General features: G+C 40.8%; 1 protein-coding gene across 4 annotated transcripts in view; it reads right to left on the bottom strand.

Moving 5' to 3' along the window:
• Positions 1-16158, bottom strand: part of RPS6KC1 (ribosomal protein S6 kinase C1) — a 98179-nt gene that overhangs the window by 22424 nt on the left and 59597 nt on the right. For all 4 annotated transcript variants that reach the window (XM_007672354.3, XM_001511049.5, XM_029047222.2 and 1 more), the window contains 2 exons: positions 8620-8667; positions 7281-7413 (listed from right to left, as the gene is read on the bottom strand). In XM_007672354.3, coding sequence (XP_007670544.1) covers positions 7281-7413; positions 8620-8667 — 181 coding nt within the window. The remainder of the gene's footprint in view (positions 1-7280; positions 7414-8619; positions 8668-16158) is intronic.

Genomic DNA, 16158 nt, shown 5'->3' on the forward strand with positions numbered 1-16158 from the left:
TGGGGATGAACTTTAAACCAAATATGAAATTTAGCTTCAGGTACCTGATTGGTGTTCAAGCATACTAAGAAAGAGCCATGAAAAACTAATTTTCTAAAGAGGAACAGTGCTTGAAAAGTATACTTCCATCATTTCCCGAAAACAGTTGCTGTAGTTTCAAGATCAATTTCCTGATGACTACCTATTTCTCACAATTACAGCCAAATCCTTCCATTAAATGAGGGTTGTAGCAAACACTTACAGTGCTGGAAGTTTACGGTTAAAATTTGGCTTTACAGGGCAATATAAATGAATGCTAAAAACATCTGATTATGTTCAGATCTGTTGATGTATGAATATTTTCAAGCATGACCTTCCTGGTCAAGTGGAAATGCATAAATAAACACTGCTCAAAATTGTCTTCCTTTCTGAAAAAAATCAACAATATTATTCCATTTTTAAAATGCCCAATCCAGGGTCAGAGGGGATAATTTTTCTAGGTATATAATTATGCCTTTATAAGTGACATACTAATAATCTTCCCTTCCCCAACCCTCCTCCCCCAGCCCCGCCAGCACCAACCTTAACGTGTGTTGTTTAAGATCAAGAAAAACCCATTAGCAAGGCAAAATAATATAGTATCAAGGGATCTATAAAAATTACAATTTTAGAAATCTACCCATATAAATGGACTTCTATGAATCTGCCTAGCCAAGGTGAAACAGAGTATTGAGCAACTATCCAGTAGGTTTACGCCATGTACACCGTCCAAATGGATAATTCAAAGCTCAAAGTGGATTTTCTTTTACCTGAATTATCTGATCTACTCAACACAATGCAGATAATCATTTGTAAAACCCCGCCCCACAAATAATTGAGCAGCCATACCATTCACAGCATTATTAACTACAAAGTGTTTACTTTTCAAAACTCATTTTCTTCTTCAGTGTCCTAATTACAATTTTTAGATTGCTAAAACTTCATAAGAATACTTCAAATACCAGGTTTATTAGGTGGGGAAGGGGACAGTGAGGGGAGAAAATAGGGCTTAAGCACAGAAAACAATTTAGTAACTCAAAATCAATAAGGGAAATGTAGTTTGAAATGGAATAACTGCAGCTCACCAAATAGGAACAAACCACAGTGCAACCAAAAATGTTTACTAATATGAAAAAGCATTGCCATTACTAATAGTAAACATTTATACTAAATATAAGAATAGCGAGAGCTTATGCAGACCGATCTGTGAAAATTTCTCCTCCCTTGATTTCTTTGCCACAACTGGTTTCAATATTTTAAGAGACATTTGCCTATTCCCCAGGGCAGCTTTTAAGGATTTAAGCCTCCAAACTCATTGGAGGCAGAGATCATGTTTAACTCTCCAGTACTCTCCCAAGTGCTTAATAGAGCGCTCTACTCACAGGAAGCACTCAGTAAATTGATGGATTGAGGGTAAATACACTGCACTCCTCTGAGCCCAGTCCAAGGACAAGTTGTGACATCTTTGCTCTAAGTACATCCTTTAGGTCAGAGAGAACGACTTGAGAGAAGCCTAGGCAAAACGGGAAGCAGTGAGGCCTAATGGAAAGAGCATGGGCCTGGAAGCCAGAGGACCTGGGATCTAATCACAGATCCACCACTTGCCTGCTGTTTGACCTGGGGCAAGTCACACTTAATTTCTCTGGGCCTCCGTTACCCCAATGGGAATTAATGGGAATTTAAGACTTTAATGGGAATTAAGACTGTGAGCCCCACGTGGGACATGTACTGGATCCAACCTGATTAGCTTGTATCTGCTCCAGTGCTTAGTACAGTGCCTAGAGCTTAGTGAGTGCTTAACAAATACCTTTTTTTTTTTAAAGTTACCTCATCTGTAAAACGGGGACAGACCGTGAGCCCCATGTGGGGCATAGAATGTATGCCCCATTTCGGACATAGAATCTATCCAACCTGATTAGCTTGCATTTAGTTCTTAGCATAGTGCCTGGCACATAGTAAGCACTTAACCAATACCATTAAAAAAAGTGGGGAGCAGGGAGAAATGGCTATTTGGCACAAATTGGTGGCAATTCTATTATCTGCACAGCCATTGTTGATTCATTCCCTTCGATCCACCCCACAGAGCCACAATGGGGAGGATGGGCGGCAGCACATGCCTCCAAAAAGAAGTCAGGAAAGGGATGGAGTGAACTTGCTGTCCCGTTCATGGCTCCTAAGGCTGAACTGTTGAATCACATGGGGACTTCTAAGGCACAAATAGATTTATGCTAATCCAAGCACTTATTATAGCCCGCTTTGATTACTGTATCGGCCTCCTTGATTAACCTCCCTGACTCCTATCTCTCCACATTCCAGTCCATACTTCACTCTATTGCCTGGATCATATTTCTACAAAAATGTTCAGGGCACGTTTTCCCACTCCTCAAGAACCTCCACTGGTTGTCCACCCACTTCCACATCAAACAGAAAAACATCAGCTTTAAAGCACTCGATCACTTTGCCCCTTCCTACCTCACCTCACTACTTTCCTACTACAACCCAGCCCACCCACTTCACTCCTCCAATGCCAACCCTACTCAGTGAACTTTGGTCTCATCTATCTCTCTGCTGATCTCTCACCCATGTCCTGCCTCTAGACTGGAACGCCTTCCTTCTTCATATCTGTCAGATAACTGCTCTCGCCCACTTCAAAACCTTATTGAAGGCACATCTCCTCCAAGAAGCCTTCAATGACTAAGCCCTATTTTCCTTTTCTTTCATTCATTCGCTCAGTCTTATTTATGGAGCACTTACTGTGTGCAAAGCACTATACTAAGCACCTGAGAGAGTACAACAACTGACACATTCCCTGGCCATAATGAGCTCAAAGTTTAGAAGAAGAGAGACATTAATGACAGAAATTAATGTACATAAATACATAAATTACAGATACACACATATGTGCTGCCGGGCTGGGAGGGAGGATGAATGAAGGGAGCTGCATCACCCTGACTTGCTCCCTGCATATGCTGCCCATGCCCCTCCAACTGGTGAACATTAGTACATAAACAGTGAGACTGTACATTTACAAGCAGTGAAGTGTGTAGCCTAGACTGTAATAGAATAGCAGCGAGGAGAGGTAGGAGGGGCCAGGATGATTGAATACTTGAAAGTCGATGGTAAGGAGTTTCTATTTGATATAGAGGTGGACGGGCAACCACTGGAGGTTCTTGGAGTGGGGAAATAGAGACTGAACGTAGATCACTGGTAGAAAAATGATTCGGGCAGGAGAATGAAGAATGAACTTGAGTGGGGAGACACAGGAGACAGGGAGGTTGTCCTAAAATTAACCCATTTTGAGTTGTTGTACATCAGGCTAATGTGTCTGTTGCAACTGTCTCCCAACTGTCCAGAATAATGCCACATTGAGATTTTGCTTTATCATGTCTTTACAACTTTTCTTCTGCCATCCTATTTACAATTACGCCATTTCAGCTCACCCTAAAGTAACTGAATACCCTGCTGTCATCCATTCTCCTCTTATAATAATAATAATAATGTTGGTATTTGTTAAGTGCTTACTATGTGCAGAGCACTGTTCTAAGCGCTGGGGTAGATACAGGGTGATCAGATTGTCCCACGTGGGGCTCACAGTTTTAATCCCCATTTTACAGATGAGGGAACTGAGGCTCAGAGAAGTTAAGTGACTTGCCCACAGTCACACAGCTGACAAGTGGCGGAGCCGGGATTCGAACCCCTGACCTCTGACTTCCAAGCCCGGGCTCTTTCCACTGAGTCACGCTGCTTCTCTTATGACTGCTAAGCAAAGGTGTGATGTTACAAGCATTGACTCAGTATTAGTGGTCTGACTGCTTTGTTACTGCGACCCTTTCTTGCCTTGATGTTACGTATTGCGTGCATGCGACATTTGTAGATCCGCTCTAGAACGTGGATGAAGTATCTGTGGTAGAGGAAATCCAGGCATCACTGCCATAAACGAAGTTGGACACTACAAAATCCTCCAGAGGCCTTTAAGTTTGGTCTTAATCTTGAAGCCAAGATGTTGGTATCGCACTGAGTCTGTCAATCTCCCAAAGGACAGATCAGCCTTATTTATTTGATTACTAACCTCCCTGACTTCCCAGACCTTCAGGTCTGGGTTACAGCTGGAGATCCTTGGCTGTGTATATGATTTATATGATTTGTCAGATGCAGGCTAGTATATCACATCAATCTTCTTCAGACTAATAGGCAGCCCACAGTGCTTTGCTGACTATGAAATGTAGCTCATAATCATCTGTAAGCTTTCTTAGACGTGGGTTTCCAGAGAACACTCCTCAGTGTAGAGGAGCTCCTGTATGAGTGTTTCAAGGGCTTTCGATGATGCTTTCAGCCTGCTGAGTTGGAAGTGTTTCCCTCAGGACCAGAATCGTATCCTGACAACATATTCCTTGTTGTATATTGAGCGTGGCTGCATATAACTGGCTGAACAAGGCATGGCCCACTGTCCTGTTTCTCCATTAATGATGGGAAAAGGATCAAAAACGGCTGTTCCAACCAACCATGTCACTCGGGGGGAGTCTTAGGACATCTCAAGGCAACTGAATTTTTAAGTAAGTCAGCAGAATAAGGTTTATTGATGGTATTAAATGTTCTTATAAAGTCTATCAACTCAGTTTAGAGGTGTTCATATTGTTCATATAAACTTCTGTATTGACTGTGCAGCAAGAAAATCATTTTTACTGTGTCTCTGTTGTGAGATAAAGCTACTCTGCAATTCTGGGGGTGCATAGTTATTGATGTTCTTCAACAGATCGCCAGGAGGGCTTCAGCTAGGATTTTGACAGCAATGGAGGGATGAGGGATTGTATGATAATTTTTGCAATCAGCTCTCTCCCCCACCTTTCTTGAAAATGGAGATAATGGTGGCGTTTCTGACTCTGCATATAGTAAGAGCTCAATAAATACCATTAATTGATTGACTGATAGAAGAGCTTGAACATCACCTTACTTGAACATTTTGGCAAGTATAGCCCAAATATCATCCCAATAGGGATAGATCAAGAGTCACCACTCAACGTATTCTAAAATTGGAAACTGGGCATCCCCAAGAACAATGTTTGAAAGGTAAGGTGGAAGGCTACAGAAAAGGACAGTGATGGAGTTAGGGTCCTTTACCTAGACTTTATCAGCTTATGGATTTGAGGTTCAATAGTTTCAAAGACATAATCAATTTCTTCTTGAATAACTGAATATTATACACACACAGATACTCAAACACATAGTTTTGACTGCAGAGAAAGCAACCTTTGTATGGTGTTTGTTAAGCACTTACTTTGCGCCAGGCACTGTATTAAGCACTGGGGTATATACAAGCTATTCAGGTGGGACATAGTTCCTGTCCCACTTTCTTGTGGAGTGGAGTTTCCATGTTGGGAGGGAGGAAGAGGTAGTTGGGTGATAGTTCCCCCCTTCCCAAGCTTTTTACCCAACATTCCCAGGCCTGTAGGTAGTAGTACTTCTAAGGCCATGGCCAAAAAACAATCACTTTGGAAGGAAGAGGAACCTTTATTGTCCTTTCTATACTCTTGCAGTTCCTCCCTTCTCTGCTCTATTCCTCTCTCTCCCTGGCCTTCTAAATCTCATCACCTTTTCCTCAGTTTCTGGCTGCCTATGGTCTCTCTTCTCTAAGTGCCTCTCCTTGTCTCCCCATGGCTACCTCTCCCCCATCATGGCTCCCTCTTCCCAGTCATGGCTCTTCACCACTAGCCACTCTCTACCACAATTCTCTGCTCCAAGATCTTCTCTGCTAAAGATCTTGGTCCCAAAAGGCTCTCTGCCCAGCCCCAACTGTGGCTCAGCCCTCTCCCAAGCCAAGGCTCTCTGCCCAGCCCCAATTGTGGCTCAGCCCTCTCCCAAGCCAGTACAGTCCAGCTCTCTCTCTCCAACTGCGTTAAGCAGATCTGGACACCCTAAGCCTCGCTGACTAGCCGAGCCCTGTAGACCACCGCAACACTCCCAGGAAGGTCCAAAGACCACCTGTCTCCTGTACCCCATTCAAAATTTACAGTAGCTGTTATTTTGATGGAAGATAAAGGAGTAGCTGTGTCTTAGAGGCCAGATTCATCAATATCTGCCAAGTTCTGGTTTCCTCAGATGAAAAACGCAACAAATGCCTGAATAAAAGAGAGTTATGCCACTCACACTGTTAACTCAATTAATACCCAAGAGACATGGTCTCCCTTCCATCCTCTTTCATCTTATGCTGCAGCTAGAAAGGAAACAATATTAATTTGTTACCCCACTGAAAATCTTTCATTAGTTACTGGCTTTCTCCAGAAGGCAAGGAATCGTTTGGTGGAAAAAAAAAAGCATAATTACCACCAAAATATTAGGTAATGCATCAGTGAGGTAAATAAATAGTCTTTTGTACAGAAACAGAAAGGATTAAATTGTTCTCTGGCTATTTTAAATGGCATATATTTCATAAAAGCAAATATTTATTAGCTGATCTTTAATCTGTATTCTGCATTCATTCATTCAAAGAGGAGTAATTATTAAAATCCAGGTGTTACAGGGCAAAAAAAATCAAAACATAATTATTTTTATGCCACCTGTTCCCTCTACACAGAGCAGCAATTTTATAAATAGTCTGAAGGCACAACACTGTGATTCTGCTTTGAACCCATATGTGACGCCACTGGCTGTATTCTTAAAGCTCAGATCAGAATAAATAGGTAATGCTGAATGTTAGGTAAACACCCTTACCTTTTAAAAAAGGATACACTGTAATTAATTAATTCTTTGGGGATACTATTTATCAATTTCAGAGACACCTTAATGGGCCTGGTTGGCACAATTGAGAAATGCAAAATTAAAGAGCACTCTCTGAGACACGCTAAGATTTCAGTTTCTTGGATCAGTTACTATAGAAAGTAAATATATAAACATTCTTTATCCATCTATCAAAGTATTTGAGCACTTTACTATGTGAAGACCACTGTACTAAGTGCTTGGGAGTCTACAGCACAACAGAATTAGTAGCCACGTTCCCTGCTTCTTTTTGAAATTACTATCTCTCAAAAAAGATCAACTGATCTGCAGTTTCTGAGTTTTATCCTTCTTCATTTAGGGAAAGAGGGGATGGAATCAAGTTCTCACGGCGTTATTTGGAGTTTTTTTTTTCTTTTAACTACAAGAAAAACTAAGGCTTCATTAATATAGCAGGGAGGATAATAGTGGAAAACACATTTATGTTATGGGGGATTGGAAGCTTAATTGATATTTTTTATCCTGCATAAAAATGTAATCCATAGACAAACCTTCTGCATGTTGCAGGACAAGAAATACAGACTCCTCGGTGATGATGTACTCGTGCAGACACACCATGTTGGGCACACAGCGGGGGATGATGGTCTTTCTGTTCCTGCTGTACTCACTACTTTTCCTTAGACCCTGACAGAGAACAAAAAGGTCAGTTGTACCCTCAGTTGCCTTTGGAGCCTGCTGTGCTCTGTGTTTATCAACCAAACTAATCTATCCGAGTTACTCTGGGCTTCAGAGAAACCACTCATCTGCTGTTCTATGCCCCTCGGTCCCCGGAGGCACTGCTGATGGCATCTGGCGTGTATCCAGAGAACAGAAGATGGCACAAAGCTGCCATTAAAATCAATTACATGGGTCAATGTTTTTATTAGAATCTCTCTCAAACTAAGTCATCAGGATGACACTCAGAGTTATTTCCCTATGACCTTTTCTTAAATTTTATTTTAAACAGTTAAGCAGAAGGTATTTTAATACCAAGATAAGTTCTAGAGACAATGGGGGCATACCCCAAATGAACAGGTAACTTTTAGATCCACTTTTTTTAAATACCAAAAAATTCTCTGTGTGTATTGGGTGGTAGAGGGGAGGGGGAAAAGGGTCGTCATTTTCAATAAAAGACTACACAAAAATGAAAGGTGTTTAGAGAAAGAAATGCTTTCGGTATTTTCTCAATCTGTCCTACAGCTGAACTGATAAGCTAGACAAATTGTAGTTGAAAAAGAGAGTTCCAAACTAACCTATTCTGTTTCTAGACCCAGTGAAGATGTTTAGTGGAAAAAGAAGATGCAGGGTCACAATCTATTCAAAAAAAATTCTAAATTACAAATTGGAGATTTTCCCTCCTACATTTTGCTAGAAATCCAAACATGAAAAGAATCAAAACTGATTCAAGCAGAGGCTTCAGGAAATGAAAAAAAAATTCCCAAACAACTATTGCAATGGTTTCACATACATTTGTATGTGTATACAGACACTTTATTTTGAATGTTCAGGAATTTTGATGAGCATCATTAGTGAGATTTGTGGTCTTCCTGAATCTCATATGAAAATTTTTAATGGAAAAAGTAAAATGTAAAGGGACAAGGGAAAAGCAAAAAAGGAAAAGGAAAAATGTTATAAAAACTTTATACAATATATTTTGATTCAGTTGTTGGTATTAAAGAAGCTTCAAAGTAACTGTTATGCATGTTGTGAGGGAAGACAGAAGCCAAGGAAGGAAAAGTAAATATGTTATTCTACTTTACATGTGAAAGAGTAGGACAATAAACTTACTTCCTTTTTGAAGTATTACTATCCTACTGAATTTAATTTTTAAAATAAGCAAATTTCACTCACTTTCAGTATGAATGTCTGCTGTGTCCTCTTGTCCATTATTAGCAAAACCTACAAAAGGTTTTAAAGATGTCGATATTAATTACCAATTGACATAAAAACATTACTTGTAAAAATTATTTATACTTTCCTCAGATACAGCCCACTTCCGAATAAAGCATGCTCAGCTGCAATAACAAACACACAAACGTTTTTAACAGTTAACAGGCTTACCCAGGATGATATTTTCTTCTACACTACAATGAAGAATGAATCACATTTTAGGAATTTCCCTGGATTACCCAGAAATTACTATTAAAACCTAGCCCAGAAAAACTGATTTTTTTCTATCTTTTCCACTGATCTCTAAACGGAACTGAAATGGCAGAAATATAATGGGAGTTTTTCACTTTGTGAATTCCTTTTTACCTTTCTTCACGTGACATTCTGATACTTTATTTTTGCTCTTATAGTTTGAATCTACATTCTTGTTCTTTTGCTTCCTGTATGTTTGTGATTTGGGTGATCTTGTCTCTCTGATTAGGCTAAAAATTCTTTTGGGGGCAGGGCTGCACATCTTTAACTTCTTTTATATGTTCCCAAGCACCTATTAAGGTACTCCTTATACAGTCGATGTCCAACAAATGCTGCTGCTCTTAATGATAATGACATATGGCCTCAATCACCCAAACTCTTCTTTACACTACCCAGTGGGTCTCTGCATGCTGGCACATTCTTGGACCTGATACCTATTGCACTCTTAAACATATATGAGATGGACTTTCCCACCAGAAACAATGGATAAGCCTTTGTTCTGAGACTGCATGACTGGGAAGTTATGCAAAGAAATTCATTTCATTTGCAATCTCTCATCCCTCCCAGTCATGTTTCCACTGTGGAACACAGTGCTTCGAACTATTCCTACAGTACATAAGGTTTAACTATATTTTAATTCTTCAGCTTGCTACAGATGCTACGCCTAGCAACTCCATAACAAGCATATCAATTCAGCAACAGTACAGTTGACCTTAGCAAAAATCACCACACCAAAGAGCAAATTTATATTAGCTCCTAGAATACAACATTTGTAAGGAAGCGCAATTCTTTGAAGACGAGCAATCATCCAACACTTGCCAATCCCTCAAAAATATTTTCAACTAGCATTTAATAATGAAACAACAACTCTGGTATTTGTTAAGTATTTTCTATGTGCCCAGTACTGTACTAGGCACTGGGGGTAGATGTGAGATTATCAGGTGAGACATAGTCCCTGTCCTGCATGGGATTCACAATCTCAAGAGGAGGGAGAACATGCATTTACTCCCCATTTTTCAGATGTGGAAGTTGAAGCACAGAATACTTAAGTCATCTGTCCAAGGTTACACAGCAGGCAAGTAGTGTTAACCAGTGGTAGAATTCAGGTTCCCTGATTTTCATGCCCCTGTTCTTTCCACTAGGTCAGGTTGCTTCCCTAAATATTTCTACAAAGACATGAAAAAAAATGGAAGGGAATCTATGATTTAACTAATGCAAATGTGATGGCCCCATCAAATGCTAATGAGCAGTGGTCAGAGAGGAGGAGAGAGGAAAGGGGAGAAGAGCGGGAGGAAGACGAGGGTGATGAAGGGGAGCTAAGATGTTGAACAAAGACATCAGCCTAGGAGAGTTTAGTGGGAGACAGGGGGCTAGACAGAGATTTGGCCTTTCACCAGCCCCTTGAAGATACATAGTAAAGAACCAAAGTTTCTCTGTGGACCCTGCTAATGATTAACCAGCATTTAATAATGAGAACAACAACAACTCTGGTAATTGTTAAGTGCTTTCTATGTGCCCAGCACTGTACTAGGCACTGGGGGTAGATATGAGACTATCAGTTGAGACATAGTCCCTGTCCTGCATGGGATTCACAATTTTAGGAGGAGGGAGATCATGCTATTGATTGGTTAGATACTCCTGACACTTGACTAAGGGTTTTTGAGCCTCGAGGAAAGAGCATAGGCCTGGGAATTAGAAGAATTGGGTCTTACTCCCTGCTCTGCCAATTGCTTGTTGTGGGATCTTGGGCAAGTCCTGAGCACTTAACTTCTCTGTGCCTCAGTTTCCTCAACTGCAAAATGAGGACTAAATCCTATTCCCTCCTGCTTAGACTGTGAGTGCCATGTCCAACCTAATAAACTTTTATCTACCCCAGATTTAGAACAGTGCTGGAAACCAAGTAAGCACTTAAATGCCATTTAAACAAGCCATAAACACCTGCCACTTTACGGAGTTAGCCCTGTAGATTTCACAAGTGGAAAACTACGCAGACACACAAAAATCCTCAGTCTTTTCATCTCAAGTTTAAACTCCCCTGAATCACTTACTCTACCCTAACACCTCAGTAGTACTTTATAGATGCCCATTCTTTGGAAGCAGCATGAGCATGGGTCTGGAAGTCAGAGGTCCTGGAGTCTAATTCTGGCTCTGCCAGTTGCTTCCTGTGTTACCTTGGGCAACTCACTTAACTTCTCTGTTCTTCAACCTCTTCATCTGTAAAAAGGGGATTAAATGTCTCTTCTCCCTCCTACTTAGACTGTGGGCCCAGGTGTCCAAGCTGAATAAACTGCATCTACTCCATTGCTTAGAAAAGTGCTAGATGCATAGTTAGGGCTCAACAAATACCATAATAACCACAATGACAATAAAGTACAGTGGGGGCAATTTCTCCCACAGCCCTTCAAGCCGGGCTCCCAACCTTGCTCATCTCAGGTGTCTGACAAGTCCTGAGAGTTCCTAATGGGGGATGAAATGGTTTTGTGGCCTGCTAGCTCAAAATCCCCTCCTTCTTTTTGCCCCCTCACTCCAATTGAAAAGTTGGCACCTTTATAGAACATATAACATAGCTTGGTTAAAACGAAAATTACCTAGAAACAAAGCAATTCTAGGAAAGCACTTTCTCCCAGAGATTACTGAATCGACTGAACAAAATTCAGTTGAATATATCAGAAGAGCTATCATTTTGCTGGCTTCCCTTCACCATGCAGCTTAAAGCATACCAAATAAAGGCAAATAAGATCGATAAAAATGGCTGGGAAGCATAGCTTTGTTTACCTTTACTTTCTTCTCCTCCCAAGTTTGTTTGTAACTAGACACTGTTCACATTGAGGCGGTAAACACAAGAACATATGTGATTTTTTTTTAATGTGCCCTTTGACTGTCAATTTCTCCCAAACAGGTGTTGGCTAAATGATTATAAATTGGCCTCTGGATACACCTCTTCAACTGAGCCATACAGGGCTGGTGATAATATAATTAGACCTAAAAACATCAGGCTGGTGAATGCTTTCCATCTGTTTGGCAATAATGTTTAGTTAACAATAGTCTTTAAAAGAAGCACCTTCAACTTCAGTTCTTAAAGTTATTTATAGGGCCATTCTTAACACACCAGCACTCTTGCTAACAAGAGCTTTAGCCACTTGGAAATTATTAGCCATACGGCTGTATACAAAGAGGAACGGCTGTATTTAACATCTGTATTGCTCCAAATTTACATGCGGCAACCTCATCTAAAGTCATTTCTTAATGAACAGTGCTACGGCTCTGTATTAATATTATAGTTGCACGCACAAAGATCATAAGGAGCCAAACATTTTTTTTAATGCCAACAGTAGACCAATCTGTAATGAAGCTGTCAGCATAAAGGACAGAATAATAGCTTCTTTAACCCTCAAACAGAATTTGTTCATTTGTAGACTCGAACACACCAATTTAAAACTGCTCATGGGTTTGCTCACCTTTATAAAGACAAAAATCTAATTTGGTACTAATTTGATCCAATTGTCTTTCCAATAAGAGACTCCTAAAGCCATCTTTTATTTCATGATAAAACAAGTGCTACAACTAAAACTGTCATGAAATAATTACCTTTGATAGTATACCTTAGTGCACGAATACAAATTAATGTTTTCCTCCCTTTCATTTTTTACACTTGCTTATCAGCACCGAATGAGCATATGGTCTAAGAAGAGATTACTACATCTTTGCCTTATAGTAACATATAGAATGACTGCTTCTAACTGGAAGAAAAGCAGGCAACCTATCCCTCAAGGGCTAGCTTCATCAGTTCTTCAATTACAGCCCCACAATGAATATAACAGCTCTTCTTTTATAAGGGCAACAGGGCAAGCTTAAACAGATAACATTTAAAAAAAAAAAAAAAACTAACTAGAGGACTCAAGACAGTCTAATCTCCAACTAAGCACTTTCTTGGCTATGATTAAGGGGGAAAAAACCCTACAATTTGTCTTCTCAGATAAAAAATGAAAAATGGCAGCTTTGGAGAGAAGAGAGAACTCGTACTCTGGAGAGTTGATGGGCCAGAAGGGTCCAGGGGAAGGGGGGAAAAGGGAGGACCTCTTCAATGGGGAAGCTGGCCCACAGGTACCCATGGTTTACTCACTTAACACGGATGTGACTCCTGGAAATTGAAACTGGCTTGAGTGGCTCTGGAAAATTAAACTCACCCCTCACCCACGACCTGCCTCTGGCCTGGAACACTCTCCCTCCTCAAATATGACAGACAATTATTCTCCCCCCCACTCCCTTCAAAGCCTTACTGAAGGCCCATCTCCTCCAAGAAGCCTTCCCTGACTAAGCCCCCCACTTCTCCCACTCCCTGAGTCACCCTAACTTTGTTCTTCTCCCCTCCCTGCCCCACAGCATTTATGTACAAATCTGTAATTTATTTATATTAACATCCATCTACCCCACTCTAGACTGTAAGCTCATTGTGAGCAGGGAATGAGTCTGTTTGTTGTTGTATTGTACTCTCTCAAGCACCAAATGTAGTGCTCTGCACCCAGTAAGTGCTCAATAAATATGACTGAATGAATGCATGAACACTGGCTCCAATTCTTTTATAGAGAAGGACTGCTTTAGTAATTTGCAGCAATGTTTGTCTGTACTAAAGGACAATTATTTTGTACTGTTCTTTAAAAAGTTCAGTAAGAGTCAAGGGAGATTTTGGAAGAAATTCATGAGTACTTCAATCTATCAGCCTCTCCCTCAATGATGCTATGGTGCTACTTGGACACTTTCAAGTAATTTGCTAGGATGGATTTTTGTACCAGGCCTTAAAATTATCCTAATAGAAAAGCACAAACATAGACTCACCAGGAGACAGCAAGCTGATATGATAGAGAACAGCAGAGGATTAGGGCAGAGAAAGGAAAATGAGCAAATCATCTGTGGCACATAAGACAATTTTTCTCAACTCAGGAGCACGGAGGCCAGACTACCCACTAGCGTGGACCTTCCAAATACAACCAATACTTCACTTGGCTTGCAAAGCAAGACACTTGGCAACATCACAGGGTCTAGTAAATGCTCCGCTTCTACAGAGGTGAAATGGTTTCGAACAATAAATCCAACATACTACCTACTTGCTTCTAATTATCAGGCATGGTGATTTTTCCATTCCCTCTATTATTGCATTTAGGAGTAGATGCATTATCGCAGCGGGTGAACAGCACTGGAAACTCATTCCACTTTTCGCATTCCTGACTTCCTCCCTGGATAGATTCCACTGCCTGTATAAGAGTGTAGGTGCTTCTTTTTCATCCTGTTCAGAGGGGTTCCTTTTCAAAGCACCAGAATCATAAAACAATAGGGAATGTTGGGGTGACCTACTACAGTATCAACTTGGCCTCAGGGGAATGATCTCTCACTTCTCTGGCCTGGGTAGCTTAGTGGAGTTCCACTGCCCCGTAGAACACTTAGAGCAGAGGACTGTGAGGCTGTAGCTTTGAGTCCATCAGAAGGAGCAGCATCAGGAGCATCAGCATGAGCAGACTGTGTAGAGACACTTCTCTCATGTTATGCCATGAAACCAATCTGTTCTTGGCTCTTATATGCTCATTGAAGCTGTTTCAGAGATGAGAAACCAAGTATGAAGTGTTGGATCTTTACACGTTACCTTATAACACTCACCCACTGCCATCTCTCAGCTTAAACATCGATTTTCAGAAAGAAGGCAGAGCGAGCGCGTCCATGGGTGATCTGCAGCAGGATGACTCCAAATCTTTCTTAATAACCTAACGCTGTGCTGCAAGAGCCTCCAACACAACATGATATCTCGAAGCAAAAGGGTAGGCAAACAACTCCAAGAGAGACATGGTTGCTTGGATTGGTTGGCAAAGGGGATTCACAACACAAGCTCGAGCTGTTGCCAACCACTTCAGAATGAAGTAAATGCTCTCTTCAAGGCAGGTTCAGCGCTCTGAGCTCTAAGCAGTCAGGCAGAGTCTTAAAATGGATGATACTATGGGACTTGATTGTTACGAGTTTGCAAGGTAGTTAACGCCAAACAGAAGCTAATTCCAAATTCTCTAAAAATATGCTGCCTTCGTTTTTTCAAACGTACAACAGATAATCTCCCCCACCCTCAATTTATTTCTCTGTACTTCTAAATAACCAATAAATTGTAGAGTTGGAGGTGATCTTGAGAAGTTACCTGGACTATGCCCTAAATCCGGACAGGTGACTCCTAAACCACCTGAGACAGGTGGTGGCCTATAGTAACTTTAAAGACTGCCAGGGAGAGAGGATCCATAACTTCCTTTGATAATCTGGCCTACCCATTTAATCACTTATTAACAGGAAGTTTCCCTTTACATCTAAGGAAACTCTCTCACTGCCATTTAACTATTTAGCGGGCGTGAAGAAAATAACTAAGCATTCTCCTAATAACCATTCTCATTCTTGAAAACAGTCAAATAATTCCTTGGCCTTCTCTTGTCTCCGTCTGATGACGACAATTCCTAGAACGTTTCCTGGTAGATCTTAATATCACTCTTTCTAATTATTTTAGTTGAGTATTCTGTTTGGGAGACATGAGCAGGAGTAGGGGAGGGAGGACAAAGAGTGGAAGAAAGTAAAGCTAAAACGGGAAAATAAGCATAGCTGAGTTACAAGAAAACAGTCCATTTGAGATCCCTTTAAATGCCCAGGCATTAGCAAATGTTTCAGTATGCTAATTTTTTAATTAAAAGGTATTTCTCCAGTAAAAGCTCTTTCATATGCACTACTGATTCTTCATCAAACGTTAAGTTCCCATCTTAACACCAGTATAGCCGGTGGCAGCCTGAAGGTTTGCCATCTGCTGCCACCCAAAGTCACTGTGGCCACCTTCAGAACATATGCATCAAAGCCCTGAGATAAGAGACTGAAGGAATACTGTAGAAGTCAGCATAAGGGAAATCACAGACCCAGAGGCAGTCAGAAGGCAAAGTACCAGAAAAAATGAACATTGTAAACCATCAGTCGCCCTACCAAATGTGGACCCAAGGTCATAGGGGATAACGGTGGGTGAATTAAAAGCCCGGAGAGATGCCTCTCTCCCACAGTGGTTTTAATGTAACTAATCCCTGGAACTGCAGTTGGATGCTAACACTTTTCTTTAAAAGAGGTCACCACATCACCTGACCGACACGTAAAACGGGCTACTGTGAAAACATTTAGATGGACTTTAAGAGTGTTGCACAGCTCATTCAAACATATTTGATGAGCACTTACTCTGTGCAGAGC

The sequence above is a fragment of the Ornithorhynchus anatinus genome, chromosome 19 (genome assembly GCF_004115215.2).
Source record: "Ornithorhynchus anatinus isolate Pmale09 chromosome 19, mOrnAna1.pri.v4, whole genome shotgun sequence".
Lineage (NCBI taxonomy): Eukaryota > Metazoa > Chordata > Mammalia > Monotremata > Ornithorhynchidae > Ornithorhynchus > Ornithorhynchus anatinus.